The 27,432-nt window shown below is 41.8% G+C and overlaps 1 protein-coding gene across 1 annotated transcript in view; it reads left to right on the forward strand.

The window, feature by feature from the left end:
• Positions 1-25,719, forward strand: part of GRAMD1C (GRAM domain containing 1C) — a 455,805-nt gene extending 430,086 nt beyond the window's left edge. The window contains exons 15-18 of the mRNA XM_053705832.1: positions 12,488-12,542; positions 13,663-13,773; positions 23,136-23,232; positions 24,304-25,719. Coding sequence (XP_053561807.1) covers positions 12,488-12,542; positions 13,663-13,773; positions 23,136-23,232; positions 24,304-24,381 — 341 coding nt within the window. The 3' untranslated portion in view covers positions 24,382-25,719. The remainder of the gene's footprint in view (positions 1-12,487; positions 12,543-13,662; positions 13,774-23,135; positions 23,233-24,303) is intronic.
• Positions 25,720-27,432: the final 1,713 nt, after the last annotated feature.

Consider the following 27,432-nt stretch of genomic DNA (forward strand, 5'->3'; position numbering starts at 1 on the left):
GTAGTAGGCTGACACACTGTGGTACATATGTAGTAGGCTGACACACTGTAGTACATATGTAGTAGGCTGACACACTGTAGTACATATGTAGTAGGCTGACACACTGTAGCACATATGTAGTAGGCTGGCACAATGTAGCACATATGTAGTAGGCTGACACACTGTAGTACATATGTAGTTGGCTGGCACAATGTAGTACATATGTAGTAGGCTGCCACATTGTAGCACATATATAGTAGGCTGACACTGTGGTACATATGTAGTAGGCTGGCACACACACTGTAGCACATATGTAGTAGGCTGGCACACTGTAGCACATATGTAGTAGGCTGGCACAATGTAGTACATATGTAGTAGGCTGCCACATTGTAGTACATATGTAGTAGGCTGACACACTGTGGTACATATGTACTAGGCTGGCACACACACTGTAGTACATATGTAGTAGGCTGGCACACTGTAGCACATATGTAGTAAGCTGACACACTGTAGCACATATGTAGTGGGCTGGCACACTGTAGCACATATGTAGTGGGCTGGCACACTGTAGCACATATGTAGTAAGCTGACACACTGTAGCACATATATAGTAGGCTGACACACTGTAGTACATATGTAGTAGGCTGGCACACTGTAGCACATATGTAGTAGGCTGGCACACTGTAGTACATATGTAGTAGGCTGACACACTGTAGTACATATGTAGTAGGCTGACACACTGTAGCACATATGTAGTAGGCTGGCACAATGTAGCACATATGTAGTAGGCTGACACACTGTAGTACATATGTAGTTGGCTGGCACAATGTAGTACATATGTAGTAGGCTGCCACATTGTAGCACATATATAGTAGGCTGACACACTGTGGTACATATGTAGTAGGCTGGCACACACACTGTAGCACATATGTAGTAGGCTGGCACACTGTAGCACATATGTAGTAGGCTGGCACAATGTAGTACATATGTAGTAGGCTGCCACATTGTAGTACATATGTAGTAGGCTGACACACTGTGGTACATATGTACTAGGCTGGCACACACACTGTAGCACATATGTAGTAGGCTGGCACACTGTGGCACATATGTAGTAGGCTGGCACACTGAAACATATGTAGTAGGCTGGCACACTGTAGCACATATGTAGTAGGCTGGAACACTGTAGTACATATGTAGTAGGCTGGCACAATATAGTACATATGTAGTAGGCTGCCACATTGTAGTACATATGTAGTAGGCTGACACACTGTGGTACATATGTACTAGGCTGGCACACACACTGTAGCACATATGTAGTAGGCTGGAACACTGTAGCACATATGTAGTAGGCTGGCACACTGTAGCACATATGTAGTAGGCTGGCACACTGTGGCACATATGTAGTTGGCTGACTTTTCAGGGGTTGTGACCTTAATGTTTGACATAATTTTAAAATATGCAGTTAAAATAGTACCAAAAAGTGCAAAGTTTGCATTATTTCCTGTTGTATAATGAATCTCTCAGCCTTAGGAGTGGGCTGAACAGGGTTGTTCCTGGCACACTGTAGCACATATGTAGTAAGCTGACACACTGTAGCACATACATAGTAGGCTGACACACTGTAGCACATATGTAGTAGGCTGGCACACTGTAGCACATATGTAGTAGGCTGGCACACTGTAGTACATATGTAGTAGGCTGACACACTGTAGTACATATGTAGTAGGCTGACACACTGTAGTACATATGTAGTAGGCTGACACACTGTAGCACATATGTAGTAGGCACACACACTGTAGCACATATGTAGTAGGCTGGCACACTGTGGCACATATGTAGTAGGCTGGCACACTGAAACATATGTAGTAGGCTGGCACACTGTAGCACATATGTAGTAGGCTGGAACACTGTAGTACATATGTAGTAGGCTGGCACAATATAGTACATATGTAGTAGGCTGCCACATTGTAGTACATATGTAGTAGGCTGACACACTGTGGTACATATGTACTAGGCTGGCACACACACTGTAGCACATATGTAGTAGGCTGGAACACTGTAGCACATATGTAGTAGGCTGGCACACTGTAGCACATATGTAGTAGGCTGGCACACTGTGGCACATATGTAGTTGGCTGACTTTTCACGGGTTGTGACCTTAATGTTTGACATAATTTTAAAATATGCAGTTAAAATAGTACCAAAAAGTGCAAAGTTTGCATTATTTCCTGTTGTATAATGAATCTCTCAGCCTTAGGAGTGGGCTGAACAGGGTTGTTCCTGGCACACTGTAGCACATATGTAGTAAGCTGACACACTGTAGCACATACATAGTAGGCTGACACACTGTAGCACATATGTAGTAGGCTGGCACACTGTAGCACATATGTAGTAGGCTGGCACACTGTAGTACATATGTAGTAGGCTGACACACTGTAGTACATATGTAGTAGGCTGACACACTGTAGCACATATGTAGTAGGCTGGCACAATGTAGCACATATGTAGTAGGCTGACACACTGTAGTACATATGTAGTAGGCTGACACACTGTAGCACATTTGTAGTAGGCTGGCACAATGTAGCACATATGTAGTAGGCTGACACACTGTAGTACATATGTAGTAGGCTGGCACACACACTGTAGCACATATGTAGTAGGCTGGCACACTGTAGCACATATGTAGTAGGCTGGCACACTGTAGCACATATGTAGTAGGCTGGCACAATGTAGTACATATGTAGTAGGCTGCCACATTGTAGTACATATGTAGTAGGCTGACACACTGTGGTACATATGTACTAGGCTGGCACACACACTGTAGCACATATGTAGTAGGCTGGCACACTGTGGCACATATGTAGTAGGCTGGCACACTGTAGCACATATGTAGTAGGCTGGAACACTGTAGCACATATGTAGTAGGCTGGCACAATGTAGTACATATGTAGTAGGCTGCCACATTGTAGTACATATGTAGTAGGCTGACACACTGTGGTACATATGTACTAGGCTGGCACACACACTGTAGCACATATGTAGTAGGCTGGAACACTGTAGCACATATGTAGTAGGCTGGCACACTGTAGCACATATGTAGTAGGCTGGCACACTGTAGCACATATGTAGTAGGCTGGCACACTGTGGCACATATGTAGTTGGCTGACTTTTCAGGGGTTGTGACCTTTAATGTTTGACATAATTTTAAAATATGCAGTTAAAATAGTACCAAAAAGTGCAAAGTTTGCATTATTTCCTGTTGTATAATGAATCTCTCAGCCTTAGGAGTGGGCTGAACAGGGTTGTTCCTGGCACACTGTAGCACATATGTAGTAAGCTGACACACTGTAGCACATACATAGTAGGCTGACACACTGTAGCACATATGTAGTAGGCTGACACACTGTAGCACATATGTAGTAGGCTGGCACAATGTAGCACATATGTAGTAGGCTGACACACTGTAGTACATATGTAGTAGGCTGACACACTGTAGCACATATGTAGTAGGCTGGCACAATGTAGCACATATGTAGTAGGCTGACACACTGTAGTACATATGTAGTAGGCTGGCACACACACTGTAGCACATATGTAGTAGGCTGGCACACTGTAGCACATATGTAGTAGGCTGGCACACTGTAGCACATATGTAGTAGGCTGGCACAATGTAGTACATATGTAGTAGGCTGCCACATTGTAGTACATATGTAGTAGGCTGACACACTGTGGTACATATGTACTAGGCTGGCACACACACTGTAGCACATATGTAGTAGGCTGGCACACTGTGGCACATATGTAGTAGGCTGGCACACTGTGGCACATATGTAGTAGGCTGGCACACTGTAGCACATATGTAGTAGGCTGGAACACTGTAGCACATATGTAGTAGGCTGGCACAATGTAGTACATATGTAGTAGGCTGCCACATTGTAGTACATATGTAGTAGGCTGACACACTGTGGTACATATGTACTAGGCTGGCACGCACACTGTAGCACATATGTAGTAGGCTGGCACACTGTAGCACATATGTAGTAGGCTGGCACACTGTAGCACATATGTAGTAGGCTGGCACACTGTAGCACATATGTAGTAGGCTGGCACACTGTGGCACATATGTAGTAGGCTGGCACACTGTAGCACATATGTAGTTGGCTGACTTTTCAGGGGTTGTGACCTTTAATGTTTGACATAATTTTAAAATATGCAGTTAAAATAGTACCAAAAAGTGCAAAGTTTGCATTATTTCCTGTTGTATAATGAATCTCTCAGCCTTAGGAGTGGGCTGAACAGGGTTGTTCCTGGGTTGAGTCTGAAGTTCTTTCACAGCAAATTACATTTTATGGGTCCAGGTCTTGCTGGCGAGTTTTTTTTGTTTTTTTTTTGTGTGTGTGAAAATAAGCAGAGAGAGACTTAAAATATTTATTTTGCAGTGTAATTGCCTTGTTTGCACTTGCAGGTTATCTTAGGCCATTTGCAAGTGAAGTTTATCCCATTCAGAGAACCTTTGCCCTATGTGTGGTTACTTGCTTTTATTATAACAGATTTTGACAACATTTTTCCCTCTGATGCATAAGTAAGTGTAGTCTTATACATATCCCAGGTAGTCTAGAATTTCCTTCTAGGATTTGTTCACTGCTAAAATTGGAAGTCTATTCCACCTTTCTGTGCAGAACTTAATATTCAGCTAAGGGTTTTCACAACTGAACTGCTGCTCCTGCTGTGAAAAAATGATTCCTTTATTAAGTCTCACTGCACCATTAGTATACAGAGCAGCTAATTGACCTATTTAGTTCGAAGGGCTGTACAACACATGGCACGTGAGCTGCAGTGAGACCCCCAGGCCAGTGATTTTTATCTGACGCCCACTTCTTATCATACACATTTCATCTGTGTAGACACAGTATTTACAGAGGGTGGGGGGATTAACCCAATATGTTTGTAACAAAAATCACATAGAGTTCCAACTGCAGCTGCATCTCTATAAATTGTATTGGTACTTGGAGTGGTGCAGTGAGGACTGATACGGCCTTTGGTTCCACCCTTGTCACACTTCTGCCGTGTAGTGGTGCAGACAGGCACAGTGTTACCCTCCTCTTCACTACACAGGCACCATGCACAGTACTTGAGAAATAGCATACAAGGGAACCCAAAGCAACAGACTGCAACTGAGGAGGCTTGGGCAAACTATAGGGGCCGACAGAGGGACTTCAGAGTCAGGTGACTAAGACTTGAGGTCGGATATGGCTAAAGGGTGACAGAGAGGCTTTAGGGTCTGATCTTAAAGGGACATGATAACCAAATGTTGAAGCACATGAAAGTGATGCAGCATGGCTGTAAAAAGTTGACTAGAAAATATCACCTGAACATTGCTATGTAAAAAGGAAGATATTTTACTTCAACTTTCCTACATATTCACACCAATGTAAAGAGTCTTTAAGCAGCCAGTCAGGATGCTTGTCCCAGGACTTGCTATGGAGTGTACATCTGCAGGCACAGTCATGTTATTTTCTTATTCAGTTTAAGGAAGTTCTATGAAATCTCACAGCAAAGGCAAAACATTACCTCAGCACTGCTGATTGGCTATTGTTTTTTTTTTTTTTTTTTTTTTTGCCGGACAGCAACTGAAGTATAACTGTTCACAGAGCACTTACTCTGGTGAGCTGAAGACATTTTGAGGTAAAATATCTTTCTTTTTTACATATAGATGCTCAGGGGATATTTTCTTGTCTGCTTTTTACAGTTATGCTGCATCAGTTTCAAGTGTTTTATCATATGAGTATTATGATCCTTTAACAGCCTGCACCTGAAACACTTGAGAAACACTCAAAAGAACCACTATTTCTCCTCCTATATAAAATACATTACTGAAGACAACACACTGATGTTGCCCATAGTCTCTTGGTGCTTTCTTACAATAGGAAAGGTGATAAGTCCATAGCTTGCAGCTGTGATGCCCTAACAATTTTAGCTCAAATTTCATATATCTCTCACAAATGGAGGCCAAGAATTTGTGGTAAACCAGGGACCATTTATCTGTAGAAAAAAAAACATTTGTAGAAACTAGGATGGGAAAGCTGTCATGCCCTAGAGCCAGCCTTCAAAATCTGTTGCCTCATCTAAACCCTGTTTGCCTAGGCTACACTATATCCCTGACTGCTTGTTATAACTGACCGTTGTCATACCCAATCAGTTCGCAAAGAGGCACACAGGCACTTGCTGATTGTTGGGTCATCCAGCTTTCATGTCAGAAGGAGAAGCAGGCTACCCACTTATATCTCTACAAGCTCATCTTGCAATTTGTTGTTGAAACTGGGGCAGGGTATTTCTTTGTTGAGATCTCTGACCTCTCTCCATCGTCATGTGATCTTCATATTTGTTTCCACGAGACAAGGAGGGCTATGGTCAGACCATGTGACCAAGTAACTTCACAGGAGTGGAGTCTCTTCTCTCTACCTTTTCTTCTGTAACCTATAAACACCTTTGTAGTAATATTTTATGCAGTCATATAATAGCTTAACATACCTGCAGAGTCTGAATGTTATTAGAACAGATTAACGCCTTGTTTGCTGCAAGTGTTTTAGTGGTCAAACCCCACCCATTTTCTTTATTTGAAGGAGCCAGTCTGGACTTGAGTCTACATTGTTTGGCTTCAGCAGAAATTGTTCGCTAACAAGCTGCAAATATATTGTAAAGTTCTTTTCATATGCATAAATAAATATTTCTCTTGTAAGATGTATCGAGTCCACGGATTCATCCTTTACTTGTGGGATATTCTCCTTCCCAACAGGAAGTGGCAAAGAGAGCACACAGCAGAGCTGTCCATATAGCTCCCCCTCTAGCTCCACCCCCCAGTCATTTTCTTTGCCGGCTCTAAGCAATCGGAAGGGTAAAGTGAATGTGGTGAAAAAAATGTAGTTTTTATTTTCTACAAGCAAGAGTTTGTTATTTTAAATGGTACCGGTGTGTACTATTTACTCTCTAGCAGAAAGGAGATGAAGATTTCTGCATGGAGGAAGATGATTTTAGCATGTTGTAACTAAAATCCACTGCTGTTCCCACAAAGGACTGAGGAGTGCAAGAAAACTTCAGTTGGGGGGAACGGTTTGCAGGTTAGGCTGCAATAAGGTATGTTCAGTCATTTATTTCTAGACAAGACTGTGATAATGCTAGAAAAGACTGATAATATCCCCATGAGGGAAGGGTAAGCTGTATTCAGAGACTAAGTATGGAATTTCAAGCTTACATAACAGGGCTGGTTTATGCTGGTTGACACTACTTTCTTGGCAAACGGTTTTTATTGAAAATATCGTTTTTTTTTTAGACACTTTGAAGGTTCCTTTGGTTTTCTTTCAGGGGTTGTTACCCACATGGCTATTAAAACACTTGGGAGTGTTTCTTTAGGCCTCACAAGCGCCGTAGTGAGGCGGGAGGGGCCTAATTTCGCGCCTCAGATGCGCAGTTATATTTGACTAGAAGTTCAGGCTGTTTCACATGGAGGGTCCGGCTGCAGTTTGAGGGCCTATAAGAAGCTTTTTCCCCACAAATCTGGTTCCTAAGGGCAGGTAGGGCCACAGCAGAAAGCTGTGGCAAGGTGCTGAACGTTTTTTAACCGGTCTTTTGGCTTACTATCGATCCGGTTTGGGCATTAAGGGGTTAATCGTTTTTATTGCTAGTGGTGCAATCTTACTAATGCTTTAGGTACATACTGTAAAAAATTTCGAAAAGTTTGCTGCATTTTTTCACTGTTTTGCAAAATTGTGTGCTTTTTTATCTCTTAAAGGCACAGTAACGTTTTTTTCAAAGTGTTTTTACTTGATTAAAGTGATTTCCAAGCCTGCTTGTTTTACTACTAGTCTGTTAAACATGTCTGACACCAAGGAAAATCCTTGTTCAATGTGTTTAGAAGCCATGGTGGAACCCCCTCTCAGAATGTGTCCCACTTGTACTGATATGTCTATACATTTAAAGAACATATTGTTGCACTTAAAAATGTGGTCCAAGATGATTCTCAGACAGAAGGTAACGAGGTTAGGCCGTCAACCTCTCCCCAAGTGTCACAACCAGTTACGCCCGCTCAAGCGACGCCTAGCATCTCTAGTGCGTCTTCCTCTTTTACCTTGCAAGACTTGGCGGCAGTTATGAATAATACCCTCTCAGAGTTCTTATCTAAACTGCCCGTATTACCTGCAAAGCGTGATAGCTCTGTTTTAAGAACAGATACTGAGCATGCTGACGCTTTAGTAGCCATATCCGATATACCCTCACAATGCTCTGAAGTTGGGGTGAGGGATGTGCTGTCTGAGGGAGAAATTTCCGATTCAGGAAAGGTTCTGCTCGGACATATTCAGATATGTCGGCTTTTAAATTTAAACTAGAACACCTCCGCTTATTGCTCAGGGAGGTATTAGTTACTCTGGATGACTGCGACCCTATGGTGGTTCCAGAGAAATTGTGTAAAATGGACAAGTACCTAGAAGTTCCTGTTTACACTGATGTGTTCCGGTCCCTAAGAGGATTGCGGATATTGTTACTAGGGAGTGGGATAGACCAGGTATTCCCTTCGTTTCCCCTCCTGTTTTTAAGAAAATGTTCCACATATCTGACCCCATGCGGGACTCGTGATAGAATTCAGGTTTCGCCATTTTAGCGCGCAGGGCGCTATGGCTAAAGTCCTGGTCGACCGATGTGTCGTCAAAATCCAAACTTTTGAACATCCCTTTCAAAGGAAAGACCCTCTTCGGGCCTAAATTGAAAGAGATTATTTCAGACCTTCAAGATAAATAACAAACCAGATAATTTTCGTTCCTTTCGGAATTTCAGGAGCGGTCTCGCTTCATCCCCCCCTGCTGCAAAGCAAGAGGGTACCGCTTCCCAACCCAAGTCAGCCTGGGAACCTTACCAGGGCTGGAACAAGGGTAAACAGGCCAAGAAGCCTGCAGCTGCCTCCAAGACAGCATGTAGGGGTAGCCCCAGATCCGGGACCGGATCTAGTAGGGGGCAGACTCTCTCTCTTGGCTCAGGCCTGGGCAAGAGATGTACACGATCCCTGGGCCTTAGAGATTGTATCCCAGGGATATCTTCTAGAATTCAAGGACTCCCCTCCAAGGGGAAGGGTCCACATTTCTCATCTGTCTACAGACCAGACACAGAGGCGTTTCTTAAGCTGTGTAGAAGACCTACATACTATGGGAGTGATCCGCCCAGTTCGAATTGCGGAACAGGGGCTGGGTTTTTACTCAAACCTGTTTGTGGTTCCCAAGAAAGAGGGAACTTTCAGAAATCCTGGATCTCAAAATTCTAAACAAATTCCTCAGAGTCCCATCATTCAAGATGGAGACCATTCGGACAATCTTACCAATGATCCAGGAGGGTCAATATATGACCACCGTGGATTTAAAGGATGCGTATCTGCACATTCCTATCCACAAAGATCATCACCTGTTTCTTAGGTTCGCTTTTCTGGACAAGCATTACCAGTTTGTGGCTCTTCCTTTCGGGTTGGCCACTGCTCCCAGAATTTTCACAAAGGTGCTAGGATCCCTCCTGGCGGTTCTAAGACCGTGGGGCATAGCAGTGGCGCCTTATCTTGACGACATCTTAATTCAGGCGTCGACTTTCCAAAGAGCCAAGTCTCACACGGAAATTGTATTGGCCTTTCTGAGGTCTCACGGCTGGAAGGTGAACATCAAAAAGAGTTCTCTCTCCCCCCTCACAAGAGTTTCCTTCCTAGGAACTCTGATAGACTCGGTAGAAATGAAAATATTTCTGACGGAGGTCAGAAAGTTAAAACTCTTAATCACTTGCCGAGCCCTTCATTCCATTCCTCGGCCATCTGTAGCTCAGTGTATGGAGACAATCGGACTAATGGTAACGGCAATGGACATAGTCCCTTTTTCACGGATACACCTCAGACCACTGCAACTATGCATGCTCAAACAGTGGAACGGGGATTATGCAGATTTGTCTCCTCAAATACAGCTGGATCAGGGGACCAGAGATTCTCTTCTCTGGTGGTTGTCTCAGGATTACCTGTCTCAGGGAATGTGTTTCCGCGGACTAGAGTGGATCATCGTAACGACTGACGCCAGTCTGTTGGGCTGGGGTGCAGTCTGGGACTCCCTGAAAGCTCCGGGCTTATGGTCTCAGGAAGAAGCTCTTCTCCCGATAAACATTCTGGAACTGAGGGCGATATTCAACGCGCTTCAGGCATGGCCTCAGCTAGCTGCGGCCAAATTCATCATATTTCAGTTGGACAACATCACGACTGTAGCTTACGTCAATCATCAAGGGGGAACAAGGAGTTCCCTAGCAATGACAGTAGTAACCAAAATATTCAGGTGGGTGGAGGATCACTCCTGCCATCTCTCAGCAGTTCACATCCCAGGAGTAGACAACTGGGAGGCGGATTTTCTAAATCGTCAGACTTTTCACCCGGGGGAGTGGGAACTCCACCAGGAGGTATTTGCTCAGCTATGGGGCACTCCAGAATTGGATCTGATGGCGTCCCGTCAGAACACCAAACTTCCTCTTTACGGGTCCAGGTCCCGGGATCCCTAGGTGGTGCTGATAGAATCTCTAGCAGCGCCTTGGTCCTTCAGTCTGGCCTATGTTTTTCCACCGTTTCCTCTCCTCCCTCGTCTGGTTGCCAGAATCAAGCAGGAGAGGGCTTCAGTGATTCTGATAGCGTCTGCTTGGCCACGCAGGACCTGGTATGCAGACCTAGTGGACATGTCATATGTCCCACCATGGACACTACCAATGAGGCAGGACCTTCTAATACAAGGTCCTTTCAAGCATCCAAATCTAATTTCTCTGCGTCTGACTGCTTGGAGATTGAACGCCTAACTCTATCAAAGCGTGGTTTCTCTGAGTCGGTTATTGATACCCTGATTCAGGCTAGAAAGCCTGTCGCCAGGAAAATCTACCATAAGATTTGGCGAAAATATCTTTTTTGGTGTGAATCCAAGGGTTACTCATGGAGTAAGATTAGGATTCCCAGGATATTGTCTTTTCTCCAAGTAGGATTGGAGAAAGGATTATCAGCTAGTTCCTTAAAAGGACAGATATCTGCTTTGTCTATTCTTTTACACAAACGTCTGGCAGAGGTACCAGACGTTCAAGCGTTTAGTCAGGCTTTAGTCAGAATCAAGCCTGTTTATAGACCTGTGGCTTCGCCATGGAGTCTGAATTTAGTTCTTTCAGTTCTGCAAGGGGTTCCGTTGGAACCTTTACATTCCATAGATATTAAGCTTTTGTCTTGGAAAGTTTTGTTTTTGGTAGCCATCTCTTCTGCTCGAAGAGTTTCTGAGTTATCTGCTTTACAGTGTGATTCACCTTACCTGGTTTTCCATGCAGATAATGTAGTTTTGCGTACCAAACCCGGTTTTCTTCCTAAGGTTGTGTCTAATAAGAATATTAACCATGAAATTGTTGTTCCTTCTCTGTGTTCTAATCCTTCTTCGAAGAAGGAACGTCTGTTACACAATCTTGATGTGGTTCGTGCTTTTAAGTTCTATTTACAAGCAACTAAGGATTTCAGACAAACACCTTCATTGTTTGTTATCTATTCTGGTAAGAGGAGAGGTCAGAAGGCGACTGCTACCTCTCTTTCCTTTTGGCTGAAAAGCATCATCCGTTTGGCCTATGAGACTGCTGGCCAGCAGCTTCCTGAAAGAATTACTGCTCATTCTACCAGAGCAGTGGCTTCTGTTGAACAGATTTGTAAGGCGGCGACTTGGTCTTCGCTTCATACTTTTTCCAAATTTAAAAATTTTGATACTTTTGCTTCTTCGGAGGCTATTTTTGGGAGAAAGGTTCTACAAGCAGTGGTGCCTTCCGTTTAAGGTACCTGTCTTGTCCCTCCCTTCATCCGTGTCCTAAAGCTTTGGTATTGGTATCCCACAAGTAAAGGATGAATCCGTGGACTCGATACATCTTACAAGAGAAAACAGAATTTATGCTTACCTGATAAATTACTTTCTCTTGTGATGTATCGAGTCCACGGCCCGCCCTGGCTATTAAGTCAGGTAGCTTTTTTGTTTAAACTACAGTCACCACTGCACCCTATGGTTTCTCCTTTTTCTTCCTAACCTTCGGTCGAATGACTGGGGGGTGGAGCTAGAGGGGGAGCTATATGGACAGCTCTGCTGTGTGCTCTCTTTGCCACTTCCTGTTGGGAAGGAGAATATCCCACAAGTAAAGGATGAATCCGTGGACTCGATACATCACAAGAGAAAGTAATTTATCAGGTAAGCATAAATTCTGTTTTTATATCACAATCTCAGTGTTTGAGTTATGTCCTTGCACGTTTTATTATTTATACCACATACCAGTTCATCAGCCCTCATTTTAAGTTTCTAGTTTTTTTTATCCTCCTAGGGATATGCTCTCCAGAACTGCATGAAGTATTGGCAATTAGTCGTGATATTATAGCTTTGTAAGCAAATATTAGGTTACATTTATAATTCTATTTTGTTTGTTTTTTTCTTTGTTTTTTAAGGGAGAAGAGACCTTGGTAGAAGAAACACTGTGATTATTCTAACAATGAGCATATTGTGAGTAATATTTTATAAATCACTTTTTTACACAGTTTTTTTTTCTTGATTTCTGCATTTATTTATTTTGCTTTAATGTATGTTTAAGAAATCTGTGAAAAGTCTATGCTGTCTGGGTGTACAAAAACCAGAGGTTTCAGCTTTATTGTGCATGTAATGTGGGACGGCTTAAAAACAGAGAATGTGATCAACTTTCCCATTTACTCCTATTATCCAATTTATTTATTTTTCTTCCTTTTTTACCTAGAGATGTTCAGGTGATATTTTCTAGTCACAGTTTTACAGCTATGCTGCATCACTTTCAAGTGCTTTAACATTTTGGCTATCATGTCCCTTTAAATTAAAATGAGCAGGAAATGCTGTATTAACGTGTACTAACTCATCAGGGCAACCCCACTGCTGTATTAACATGTACTAACTCATCAGGGCAACCCCACTGCTGTATTAATGTGTACTAACTCATCAGGGCAACCCCACTGCTGTATTAACGTGTACTAACTCATCAGGGCAACCCCACTGCTGTATTAACGTGTACTTACTCATCAGGGCAACCCCACTGCTGTATTAACGTGTACTAACTCATCCGGGCAACCCCACTGCTGTATTAACGTGTACTAACTCATCAGGGCAACCCCACTGCTGTATTAATGTGTACTAACTCATCAGGCAACCCCCACTGCTGTATTAGTGGAGAGGGGAAAAAAGCCTGAAAGGAAAGACTGGTTCATTCCACACAAACAGTATTTATCTATAAGTTCCTATCATTTAGTGTGTGCTTCATAGAACTACAATCTTATCTTCATAATGAACCTTGGTGCAATCTTATTTGTATTGAGACCTTTGGCTTTTGGTCCCACAGTAGCTCAGTTAGTGTGTAGGTAGACATCGTACTGCATCCTTATCGGGGAGATTTTATAGCGCATCTATGCTGTATACTAATAGATGGTAATAGCGCCTTGATAAGATTACAGCAGGGCTGGATGACATTAATAGATAAAGTGATACACAGTTGAAAAAAGAAAACTTGCATTTTTTTGTAGCTCATGTTAAATAATGTGTTTTGCAGATATTAAAATTTACTTCTGCAGAAAAGTAATATCATTTCTGTCCTTGCCCCTAGTCTGGTCCTTCTAGCGATACTAAATGTAACGCTATTTCTGAAGCTGTCCAAAATAGAGCACGCAGCTCATTCATTCTATCACGATCATCTCCAGCAGGATAAAACCACCAGGTAAGGAATTTAATGTTAAACAAATTGAAATATAAAATGTTTTATTAGGTTTAGAAAACAACTTTGCAAATAAATGAATAATAAATGGGGGGGGATTAAAGTCCCCTTTTCTTGTAATTTAAAGGGACAGTCTACACCGTGTTGGTCATCTTAAAGTCTTACCTTAGATTAAGCTGCACATAGCCTCCTGCCCCTTTTCTATATCATGCAGCAGGAATGGTACAAATGTTATTTTAAAATGAATATTCTTTCTGGCCAGTTTGAAATGGCTGCCAAGCTCAGCCCACTGATGACATCATGACCTGGGCTGCATATAGCGTCCAATCACAAAAGACTTGGATTCAACAGAGTGTAAATGCTATTCAGCACAGTGCATAGATGCAGCCCAGATCGTGATGTCATCAGTAGCTGGAGCTTGGCAGCCATTTTAACCCCTTAATGACCGGACCATTTTTCAATTTTCTTACCCTTAATGACAATGGCTATTTTTACATTTCTGCAGTGTTTGTGTTTAGCTGTAATTTTCCTCTTACTCATTTACTGTACCCATACATATTATATACCGTTTTTCTCGCCATTAAATGGACTTTCTAAGGATACCATTATTTTCATCATATCTTATAATTTCCTATAAAAAAAAATATAAAATATGAGGAAAAAATTGAAAAAAACACACTTTTTCTAACTTTGACCCCCAAAATCTGTTACACATCTACAATCACCAAAAAACACCTATGCTAAATAGTTTCTAAATTTTGTCCTGAGTTTAGAAATACCCAATGTTTACATGTTCTTTACTTTTTTTGCAAGTTATAGGGCCATAAATACAAGTAGCACTTTGCTATTTCCAAACAACTTTTTTTCAAAATTAGCGCTAGTTACATTGGAACCCTGATATCTGTCAGGAATACCTGAATATCCCTTGACATGTATATATTTTTTTTTAGAAGACAACCCAAAGTATTGATCTAGGCCTATTTTGGTATATTTCATGCCACCATTTCACCGCCAAATGTCATCAAATAAAAAAAAAAGTTCACTTTTTCACAAATTTTGTCACAAACTTTAGGTTTCCCACTGAAATTATTTACAAACAGCTTCTGCAATTAAGGCACAAATGGTTGTAAATGCTTCTTTGGGATCCCCTTTGTTCAGAAATAGCAGACTTATATGGCTTTGTGGTTGCTTTTTGGTAAGTAGAAGGCCGCTAAATGCTGCTGCGCACCACACGTAAATTATGCCCAGCAGTTAAGGGGTTAAATTAGGTAGCTTGTAGGGAGCTTGCAGGGTTAATTTTAGCTTTAGGGTAGAGATCAGCCTCCCACCTGACACATCCCACCCCCTGATCCCTCCCAAACAGTTCTCTTCCCTCCCCCACCCCACAATTGTCCCCGCCATCTTAAGTACTGGCAGAAAGTCTGCCAGTACTAAATAAAAGGAGTTTTTATTTTTTTTAATAAAAAAAAAAAAAATGTTTTAGCTGTGATGGACTCCTGCCTTAGCCCCAACCTCCATGATCCCCCCCCCAGCAATCTAACCCTCTCCCCTACCTAATTGCCGCCATCTTGGGTACTGGCAGCTGTCTGCCAGTACCCAATTTGCCCCCCAAAAAAGTGTTTTTAATTATTATTTTTTATTACTAATTTATTTTTTTCTGTAGTGTAGCAGCCCCCCACAATACCCCAACCCCCTCCCCCTCCCAGATCCTCATATATATATATTTCCCCCCCTCTTCCCACTCATTGGTGTCAGTGTGGGTAGGTGATCGCGGGCGTGCGCGCGCACCCGCGTGCGCACGCGCATGCGCGCCCCCGCACGCTCCCGGCACCCGGCGTGCACATTGCACTAACAGGAGCCGGATGCCGGGTAGCGATGGGCCGCCCACCCGCCTCCCAGTTGCGCTCCCACCCACCAACGAACCGGCCGCATCGCTACCGGTGCAGAGAGGGCCACAGAGTGGCTCTCTCTGCATCGGATGCTTTCTAAGGGTATTGCAGGATGCCTCAATATCGAGGCATCACTGCAATACCCTGAGAGCTGCTGGAAGCGATTGCGATCGCTTCCAGCACTCTCTTAGACAAGTGACGTACCAGGTACGTCCATTGTCACTAACTGCAAGTTTTTGCAGGACGTACCTGGTACGTCACTTGTCATTAAGGGGTTAAACTGTCCAAAAACAGTAGTCATTTTAAAATAAAACTTTTCTCTTGTAAGGTGTATCCAGTCCACGGATCATCCATTACTTATGGGATATTCTCATTCCCAACAGGAAGTTGCAAGAGGACACCCACAGCAGAGCTGTTATATAGCTCCTCCCCTAACTGCCATATCCAGTCATTCTCTTGCAACTCTCAACACGCATGGAGGTAGTAAGAGAGAGTGGTAAAAAATAGTTAGTTTATTTTCTTCAATCAAAAGTTTGTTATTTTAAATGGTACCGGAGTTGTACTGTTTTATCTCAGGCAGAAGTAGAAGAAGAATCTGCCTGAGTTTTCTATGATCTTAGCAGGTTGTAACTAAGATCCATTGCTGTTCTCACATATGTCTGAGGAGTGAGGTAACTTCAGCGGGAGAATGACGTGCAGTTTATTCTGCTAATGAGGTATGTGCAGTTACAATTTTTTCTAGGATTGGAAATGCTAGAAAATGCTGCTGATACCGAATTAATGTAAGTTAAGCCTGAATACAGTGATTTAATAACGACTGGTATCATGCTTACTCTCAGGGGTATTACCTTTTATATAAATACAATATAAAACGCTTGCTGGCATGTTTAATCGTTTTTATATGTGTGTCTGGTGATAAAAATTATTGGGGCCTAATTTTTTTCCACATGGCTGGCTTTATTTTTGCTTAGTAACAGTTTCCTGAGGCTTTCCACTGTTGTAATATGAGTGGGAGGGGCTTATTTTGCGCAGTTAAAATTACAGACTGAGACATCCAGTTTTCCTCAGAAGTCCCCTGAATGCTGCAGGACATCTCAAAAGGGCCTAAAGTCGTTTATTGGGGAAGGTAGGAGCCACAGTAGAGCTGTGGCAGTTGATTGTGACTGTTTAAAAAAGTCTATGTGGTTTTTTTTATCCGTTTTTTGAACTAAGGGGTTAATCATCCATTTGCAAGTGGGTGCAATGCTCTGTTAGCTTATTATACACACTGTAAAAATTTCGTTTGTGTAACTGCCTTTTTTCACTGTTTTCTCAAATTCTGACAAAATTTGTTTCTCTTAAAGGCACAGTACCGTTTTTTTATATTTGCTTGTTAACTTGATTTAAAGTGTTTTCCAAGCTTGCTAGTCTCATTGTTAGTCTGTACAAACATGTCTGACATAGAGGAAACTCCTTGTTCATTATGTTTAAAAGCCATGGTGGAACCCCCTCTTAGAATGTGTACCAAATGTACTGATTTCACTTTAAGCAATAAAGATCATATTCTGTCTTTAAAAAATTTATCACCAGAGGATTCTGTCGTGGGGGAAGTTATGCCGACTAACTCTCCCCACGTGTTAGATCCTTTGACTCCCGCTCAAGGGACTCGCGCTCAAATGGGGCGCCCATAGCGATTACTTTACAAGACATGGCGGCAGTCATGGATAATACACTGTCAGCGGTATTAGCCAGAGCTATCTCGCTTACCTGAATTTAGAGGTAAGCGAGATAGCTCTGGGGTTAGACGAAATACAGAGCATACTGACGCTTTAAGAACCGTGTCTGATACTGCCTCACAATATGCAGAAGCTGAGGAAGGAGAGCTTCAGTCTGTGGGCGATATTTCTGACTCAGGAAAGATACCTGATTCTGATATTTCTACATTTAAATTTAAGCTTGAACACCTCCATGTATTGCTAAGGGAGGTTTTAGCTGCTCTGAATGACTGTGACACAATTGCAGTGCCAGAGAAATTGTGTAGACTGGATAAATACTTTGCAGTGCCGGTGTGTACTGATGTTTTTCCAATACCTAAAAGGTTTACAGAAATTTTTACTAAGGAATGGGATAGGCCAGGTGTGCCGTTCTCTCCACCTCCTATTTTTAGAAAAATGTTTCCTATAGACGCCACCACACGGGACTTATGGCAGACAGTCCCTAAGGTGGAGGGAGCAGTTTCTACTCTTGCAAAGCGTACTACTATCCCTGTCGGGGACAGTTGTTCTTTTTCAGATCCAATGGATAAAAAATTAGAAGGTTACCTTAAGAAAATGTTTATTCAACAAGGTTTTATCCTACAGCCCCTTGCATGCATTGCTCCTGTCACTGCTGCTGCGGCGTTCTGGTTTGAGTCTCTGGAAGAGGCTTTACAGGTAGCGACTCCATTGGATGACATACTTGGCAAACTTAGAGCACTTAAGCTAGCCAATTCTTTTGTTTCTGATGCCATTGTTCATTTGACTAAACTAACGGCTAAGAATTCTGGTTTTGCTATACAGGCGCGTAGGGCGCTGTGGCTTAAATCATGGTCAGCTGACGTAACTTCAAAATCTAAGCTGCTTAACATTCCCTTCAAGGGGCAGACCCTATTTCGGCCTGGTTTGAAGGAGATTATTGCTGATATCACTGGAGGAAATGGTCATGCCCTTCCTCAGGACAGGTCCAAATCAAGGGCCAAACAGTCTAATTTTCGTACCTTTCGAAACTTCAAGGCAAATACGGCATCAACTTCCTCTAATGCAAATCAAGAGGGAACTTTTGCTCAGTCCAAGACGGTCGGGAGGCCAAACCAGACCTGGAACAAAGGTAAGCAGGCCAAAAAGCCTGCTGCTGCTTCTAAGACAGCATGAAGGAACGGCCCCCTATCCGGTAACAGATCTCAGGCGTGGGCAAGAGATGTTCAGGATCCCTGGGCGTTGGAAATTATATCCCAGGGATATCTTCTGGACTTCAAAGCTTCTCCCCCAAAAAGGGCAATTTCACCTTTCACAATTATCTGCAAACCAGATAAAGAGAGAGGCATTCTTTCACTGTGTACAAGACCTCCTAGTTATGGGAGTGATCCATCCAGTTCCAAAGGAGGAACAGGGACAGGGTTTTTACTCAAATCTGTTTGTGGTTCCCAAAAAAGAGGGAACCTTCAGACCAATTTTGGATCTAAAGATGTTAAACAAATTCCTCAGAGTTCCATCATTCAAGATGCAAACTATTCGTACCATCCTTTTGGATTAGCTACAGCCCCAAGAATCTTCATGAAGGTTCTAGGGTCGCTTCTGGCGGTCCTAAGGCCGCGGGGTATATCAGTAGCCCCTTATTTAGACGACATCCTGATACAGGTGTCAATCTTCCAAATTGCCAAGTCTCATACGGACATAGTACTGGCATTTCTGAGGTCGCATGGGTGGAAAGTGAACGAGGAAAAGAGTTCTCTATCCCCACTCACGAGAGTTTCCTTCCTAGGGACTCTGATAGATTCTATAGAAATGAAAATTTACCTGACGGAGTCCAGGTTATCAAAGCTTCTAAATTCCTGCCGTGTTCTTCATTCCATTCCGCGCCCTTCAGTGGCTCAGTGCATGGAAGTAATCGGCTTAATGGTAGCGGCAATGGACATAGTGCCGTTTGCACGCTTACATCTCAGACCGCTGCAACTATGCATGCTCAGTCAGTGGAACGGGGATTATACAGATTTGTCCCCTCAACTAAATCTGGATCAAGAGACCAGGGATTCTCTTTTTTGGTGGCTATCTCGGGTCCATCTGTCCAAAGGTATGACCTTTCGCAGGCCAGATTGGACAATTGTAACAACAGATGCCAGCCTTCTAGGTTGGGGTGCAGTCTGGAACTCCCTGAAGGCTCAGGGGTCGTGGACTCAGGAGGAGACACTTCTTCCAATAAATATTCTGGAACTGAGAGCGATATTCAATGCTCTTCAGGCTTGGCCTCAGTTAGCAACTCTGAGGTACATCAGATTTCAGTCGGACAACATCACGACTGTGGCTTACATCAATCATCAAGGGGGAACAAGAAGTTCCTTAGCGATGTTAGAAGTCTCAAGGATAATTCATTGGGCAGAGATTCACTCTTGCCACCTATCAGCTATCCATATCCCAGGTGTAGAGAACTGGGAGGCGGATTTTCTAAGTCGACAGACTTTTCATCCGGGGGAGTGGGAACTCCATCCGGAGGTGTTTGCACAATTGATTCATCGTTGGGGCAAACCAGAACTGGATCTCATGGCGTCTCGACAGAATGCCAAGCTTCCTTGTTACGGATCCAGGTCCAGGGATCCCAAGGCAATGCTGATGCTCTAGCAACGCCCTGGTCCTTCAACCTGGCTTATGTGTTTCCACCGTTTCCTCTGCTCCCTCGACTGATTGCCAAGATCAAGCAGGAGAGAGCCTCTGTGATTTTAATAGCGCCTGCGTGGCCACGCAGGACCTGGTATGCAGATCTAGTGGACATGTCATCCTTTCCACCATGGACTCTGCCTCTGAGACAGGACCTTCTTCTTCAGGGTCCTTTCCACCATCCAAATCTAATTTCTCTCAGACTGACTGCATGGATATTGAACGCTTGATTTTATCAAAGCGTGGCTTCTCCGAGTCAGTCATTGATACCTTAATACAGGCACGAAAGCCTGTAACCAGGAAAATTTATCATAAGATATGGCGTAAATATCTTTATTGGTGTGATTCCAAGGGTTACTCATGAAGTAAAGTCAGGATTCCCAGGATATTATCCTTTCTCCAAGAAGGTTTGGAAAAAGGATTGTCAGCTAGTTCCTTAAAGGGACAGATTTCTGCCCTGTCTATTCTTTTGCACAAGCGTCTGGCAGATGTTCAGGCTTTTTGTCAGGCTTTAGTTAGAATCAAGCCTGTGTTTAAACCGGTTGCTCCGCCATGGAGCTTAAACTTGGTTCTTAAGGTTCTTCAAGGAGTTCTTTTTGAACCTCTTCATTCCATAGATATCAAACTTTTATCTTGGAAGGTTCTTTTTTTTTTTTTTTTTTTGGTAGCTTTTTCCTCGGCTCGTAGAGTCTCCGAGTTATCTGCCTTACAATGTGATTCTCCTTATCTGATTTTCCATTCGGATAAGGTAGTCCTGCGTACCAAACCTGGGTTTTTACCTAAGGTGGTATCTAACAAGAATATCAATCAAGAGATTGTTGTTCCATCCTTGTGTCCTAATCCTTCTTCAAAGAAGGAACGTCTATTACACAATCTGGACGTGGTTCGTGCTTTGAAGTTTTACTTACAAGCTACTAAAGATTTTCGGCAAACATCTGCTTTGTTTATTGTCTACGCTGGACAGAGGAGAGGTCAAAAGGCTTCGGCAACCTCTTTTTCTTTTTGGCTAAGAAGTATAATCCGCTTAGCCTATGAGACTGCTGGACAGCAGCCCCCTGAAAGGATTACAGCTCATTCTACTAGAGCTGTGGCTTCCACTTGGGCCTTTTAAAATGAGGCTTCTGTTGAACAGTTTTGCAAGGCGGCAACTTGGTCTTCGCTTCATACTTTTTCAAAATTCTACAAATTTGATACTTTTGCTTCTTCGGAGGCTATTTTTGGGAGAAAGGTTTTACAGGCAGTGGTACCTGCCTTGTCCCTCCCTTCATCCGTGTACTTTAGCTTTGGTATTGGTATCCCATAAGTAATGGATGATCCGTGGACTGGATACACCTTACAAGAGAAAACACAATTTATGCTTACCAGATAAATTTATTTCTCTTGTGGTGTATCCAGTCCACGGCCCGCCCTGTCATTTTAAGGCAGGTAATTTTTTTTCGTTTAAACTACAGTTACCACTGCACCCTATGGTTTCTCCTTTCTCTGCGTGTTTTCGGTCGAATGACTGGATATGGCAGTTAGGGGAGGAGCTATATAACAGCTCTGCTGTGGGTGTCCTCTTGCAACTTCCTGTTGGGAATGAGAATATCCCATAAGTAATGGATGATCCATGGACTGGATACACCACAAGAGAAATAAATGTATCCGGTAAGCATAAATTGTGTTTTTACTGTTCCTGCTGTATGATATATAAAGGGTGCAAGAGGCTATTTGCAGCTTAATCTAAGGTAAGACTTTAAGATGACTAAGGTGTAGACTGTCCCTTTAATGTCCCTTTAACTGGGCAATAATGATATAGATGTGTCAGTATGGGATCTGGTTATTGCTCTGTGCTGTAATGTTTATGCGGCTACCTTGGGGTTGATCACAATCTATCGCTTGATAATTATCGGTACGTTAACAGCTGCAGATGAGGCCTTTTAATCTTTGACATGATCACAATCGGCCATTCTCATTGGACGCTCTTTTTACATTATCGCTTTGGTGAAATATGGCCGTGCCAGTCCTGTTTTACTGATCACGATCCAAATTCTCAATACTTAACTTATTCATGGGACCATTTGTTCCCATATAAAATCCCACAGCTAAAGGGACTTGATAAACCCCAGACAACACTTGTGCGCTTATTGTATGTGTCATTGGTCTCGGGCATGGACAACACACACTGACATTACGGCTCCATATTGGGTGACGTTGGGAAGCAATGTCACCAAACAGATACAAAGCACTTTCTGCTCAATCAGGGACAGTAAAGCCAAAATGAAACGTTTGTGATTCACACTGATCATGCAATTGTAAACAACTTTACAATCTACTTCATTCTTCATTCTTTTGATATCCTTTATTGAAGAATAAACTTAGCCTCTGGATCAGCAACACAGTTCTGGGAGCTAGCTGCTGATTGGTGGTTTCACATATATGCCTCTTGTCATTGGCTCATCAGATGTGTTCAGATAGCTCCCAGTAGTGCATTGCTGCTCCCGAGCTTACGCAACAAAGGATACCAAGAGAGCAAAGGAAATTTGATAATAGAAGTAAAATGGAAAGCTGTTTAAAGTCTCATGGTCTATCTGAATCATGAAGGTTCATTTTGATTTTAAATACTTAGCATTACATGGGGCATTAGTTATATATAACTTTTTAATGACCAGTGACGTACCCAGGCGCTATTTCAGGAGGCCTGCAGGAGGGAGGGAGGTCATAATAGCGCGGTCTTGCCGCTGGTAGCGTGATCCGCAATATTATGAGCCAATAAACCCTTAATGACCAGCAACATACAGGGTACGTCGTGGCTGTTGAGGGGTTAAATCAATTTTAAACAGGAAGAGTATGTTTGTGCATAGCTTATCATTAGGGATAGATTGTTCCCTGACTAATAAGGACGTCCTCCACAGCATTATTTGTGAACAAGAGTAAGCCCCAAAACCATAAAAGCAAAAAAGGTTTTATTCTCGAAAGGAGAAACATCTGTTTAAAAATATTTTGAAGTTCACTCTCTTTGGGTGATACCAAGAAAAATGACTTAAATGTCCCTTTAAGGTTTCTCATGAGTTTTGACGTATTTTCATGCTGCACTTCTCATTTTCAGGCTACACTCCAGAGATGAGGGCCAGCCTCACAATAACCAGGCTTATATGCCAGGGCTCAGAGGCGTGCTGCAGGACTCCATAATTACCCTGGAGCAGGTAACACGGGGGAACGTTATACAACTACATAATGCATCTGCACTGGGATCCCAGCAAGTAGAAATAAAAACGTGTCATTAAACCGAATATTACATGTATGTTCTTTATCCACAAGACCTGATACCAGATATAGTACAAAACCATTCATTTTACATTTTTTTTATTTTCTAGCTCTTAAAAGTCCTCACTTAATAACACGCGGCTGTGTAAATCAACGCATGCCGCACATTTAACATTACACAGAAGAGGAGAGGGGGCCCTTTCTGCTTTGTTTTCAATTGCATTAGAGATATAAGTTCTGATTGGCTGTACTGCCAACCTACTAAAAAAAGAACGTTTGTAATATATGGGCGGTCTGAGGGAATAAGTAAACACCCTACTGGCCCTATTTTTCATTCTAAGGGAAGCTAAAGGTTCTGTAAGTTTGAACTTTTATCGTCCCTTTTAAACACTTGTGTTCTGATTTTATAGTTAAACCAAAATGTGTGAGTTGCTAAGTAACCACCAGCGCACAGTGAGGCAGTAACATATAAGGCAAGAAAAAGGACTGCCTTGTAAATGTATGGCTTTTGACACTTTTAGCGTGCTACATTAATGACTGTATTTAGTACCTCCTCCAATGTGTAAAGATATAATCCATTGTAGACGTTTCTTCATTCTCTTGGTATCTTTATTTGAAAAAGCAGAAATGTAAGCTTAAGAGCCGGTGTTCTGTCAGAATCTGCTCCCTCTGACTGCGCATGCTCTGTATGACGTAATCGCACTCCACATCTGTTAAATAGGAATGTGTGGAATGCCATTACATCATACAGAGCATGCGCAGTCAGAGGGAGCAGATTCTGACAAATTTTGTTCAGAACCCTGGGTAGCGCTTGCTGATTGGGGGCTACAATTAGCTTACATTCCTGCTTTTCAAAATAAAGATACCAAAAGAACGAAGAAAAAGCCAGAAAATATTCTACTCCTCTTATCAAATTCAAATAAGTGCTATTTCTTTATACTGTATATTTGTCATTTATTCAGGTCTACTGTAAGTTTAACTATTACAATTAGTGTTCTTTGTATCCGTAGCTCAAGAATTCTTTACTGCAGCTCCAGAAAAGCTTTGATCTTCTGAACAGAACAAAGGAAGAAGTATCTGTGAGTTAACCCTTACCTGATCGATGCTGTAGACTTTTAATGAAGGAAATCCCGGCTATGTCACAGCTGACAAGGAACTCTGCGTCTGACATTGTCTTTGGGACCCCAGGGCAAACTTGGCGAGCATGTGATCGCTACATTCCTGCGTTTACAAGTCGGCTCGCTTTCTCATTTCTATAGAGCCACTAGCTCGTGCCGTGTTTTTGTGTATAGAAAAATATTTAAAATCTAAAATGTTTACTTTGTTTATATTTATGTTCATTGTTCTTAAAATGTTTCCTTAGATCACTTTATTTTTCAGATTTTGTAAATTATAAATAAAAAGGAAAAATGGATATAATTATGTTTTTACAATAAAAGCAAAATACAGTATGTTTTACAAGATGTCGCAGGATACCTTAGATGGATTTTTAAATGTCTTTTCCATATTCACAGTGAGATCAACAATTCTATTCATCAGAAGGGCTGTTAGCACAAACAATACAGAAACACGATATCGAATACAGTTACTGCTGCTGGAGCCCTTTTTAGATTTAAAACTTTACAGCTGTAACATTGCCATTTACAACATTGGACATTTTGCAGCACGTTAATGTGGCAAAATTGTGCTAACCCCGTGATTGCCAAAGTATTGTGCTATTAACCTACAAAAACCGTACTGCTCGCAGTGCAATTGCAGAATTTTAAAATCTCCTTAAAAATCAGAAATTTTAAAGGGACATTGAAATCAAAATTGAATCTTTCATAAAATATATTGTAGTGTTCATTCATTATTGTATTTTGCCTGCTTTTGCTGTAACGCACCTTTCAAAATTGTGTGTGTTCTAATTTCCCCCAGCGAGGCTGGCACTCAAATTGTACACTTAAAACTCAAACAAAACATTTTCATTATTCAGATAGATAATATTATTTTAAACAACTTTTTAATTTACTTATATTATCTAATTTGATTCATTCATTTGGTATTCTTTGTTAAAGAAACAGCAATGCACATGGGAGAGCCAATAACATGAGGTTTATGTGTGCAGCCCCCAATCAGCAGCTTCTGAGCCTACCTAGGTATCCTTTTAATCAAAGCATACCAAGAAAACAAAATCAATTAGATAATTGAAGTAAATTAGAAAGTTGTTTAAAACTGCATGGTCTTTCTGCATTATGAAAAAAACTAATTTAGGTTTCATGTTCCTTTAAGTATGCTATTGGTTGCCGGATCTTGCTGCACAATGAACAAAACACAAATGGCCACAAACAAGGAAGATACGTTTAGTTTTTTCCTGGACTGCTCTTGAATTGCAAAAAAAAAAAAAAACTTTTATATTCATTAAAAACCATTTATTTTGTATGGAATTTAGTGCTTAATTGCTGAGATATCTAAAAAACTTGAGCAAAATAACTTTAACGTCCCATTAAATTGGTGTGTCACGGTCGTGATAAGATGACCTATACTGAACCATCGCAATACCCTGTTTTTGTTCTACTCGTTAGTTAATAGGAAGCGCTACTCACACTCGCCGTGAGATGGTATCGCAATACCCTGTTTTTGTTCTACTCGTTAGTTAATAGGAAGCGCTACTCACACTCGCCGTGAGATGTTTGGATGCGTTTCACTATTCAAAGGGCATTTGAATAACTTGCAATAAAATCATTATCATGTGTTCACAACTGTGCCTGAGGAACCGTCTGAGTGATATCTATAGGTGCATTTAATGGTGACTGAATGGGATTTATTAACATTTCATTTAAAGGGACATGACAGCCAAACGTTTTATTTCATGATTCAGATACAGCATTGAATTTTAAACAACTTTCTAATTTACTGCTATTATCATATTTTCTTTGTTCTCTTGATACTCTTTGATGAAAAGCAGGGAAGTTGCACATGTCTGGGGCACTATATGGCGGCAGTTTTGTAAGAATGTTATCCATTTGCAAGAGCACTAGATGGCAGCACCATTTCCTGCAATATAGTGCTCCAGATGCCTATCTAGGTATCTCTTCAACAAAGAATAACATGGGAACAAATCAAATTTGAAAACAGAAGTAAATTGGAAACTTTTTTTTTAAATGGTTTGCTCTGTCTGATTCACAAAAGAGAGGGTTTTGGGTTTCATATCTCTTTAAGCTGTGTGCTTTCTAAGTCTTGTGGTGTTGTGTTATATTTTCTATTAAAAATATATTGTGATAGCCGTCGTGTATATAAAGTGTTAAAGATGGAATTCACACACATCAAAGAAGAATGTCCATCATGCAGAATTTTTGCATTTGACATTTGATTATTTCTACATTTTTTTGTGATAAAATATTTGGCAGCCATCTTGTTCGTTGTAAAATGACAGAAACCCGCCTGTTTTTGTTACAGATACTCATTGTGCTGAATGCTGCATTCACGGTTAACTACAATAGTTTATGATAGTGATCCTTTTATAAATGAAAAAAGTATTTTATATGAATAAATATTCACAAAACAAATCTATTGTAAACATTTTTACTTAAATCCACACAGTTTTCCATTTTCTTTTTTCCTTCCTAAGATTGGGAGAGTCCACAGCTTCATTCCTTACTGTTGGGAAATACAACACTTGGCCACAAGGAGGAGGCAAAGACACCCCAGCCAAAGGCTTAAATATCCATCCCACTTTCTCATTACCCCAGTGATTCTTTGCCTTTCATCACGATAGGAGGTGGCAGAGTAGTGTCATAAGATTCGGAGAGTCCTGAAAAAGGGTATCTGCCCTTCAAGATAGGACTGGAGTTTTTAGTAGCCATGTCAACCTCTCAGTGAGAGTATTGATGAAAGTTAGAGTCTGGAGATGCAGGGAAAGTTTTTCTGCGAAACCATCCAGACCACAGCTAACAGCTCCTAAGCGTGTTGACAAGTTTCATTGCCTGCTTTCTCTCACTCAAGTCCATGTGAGGAGCGCTGCTATAAGACTGTCACACTTGAGAGGCTGTGTTCTGTTCCACAGCATGGATCCTGGAGGTAAGATTGTTTAAATTTTTTACACAAAAAAACGCTATAACAGTGTGGCTCCTTTATACCTTGATAGGATCAGATTCCAA

The sequence above is a fragment of the Bombina bombina genome, chromosome 3 (genome assembly GCF_027579735.1).
Source record: "Bombina bombina isolate aBomBom1 chromosome 3, aBomBom1.pri, whole genome shotgun sequence".
NCBI classification, from domain to species: domain Eukaryota; kingdom Metazoa; phylum Chordata; class Amphibia; order Anura; family Bombinatoridae; genus Bombina; species Bombina bombina.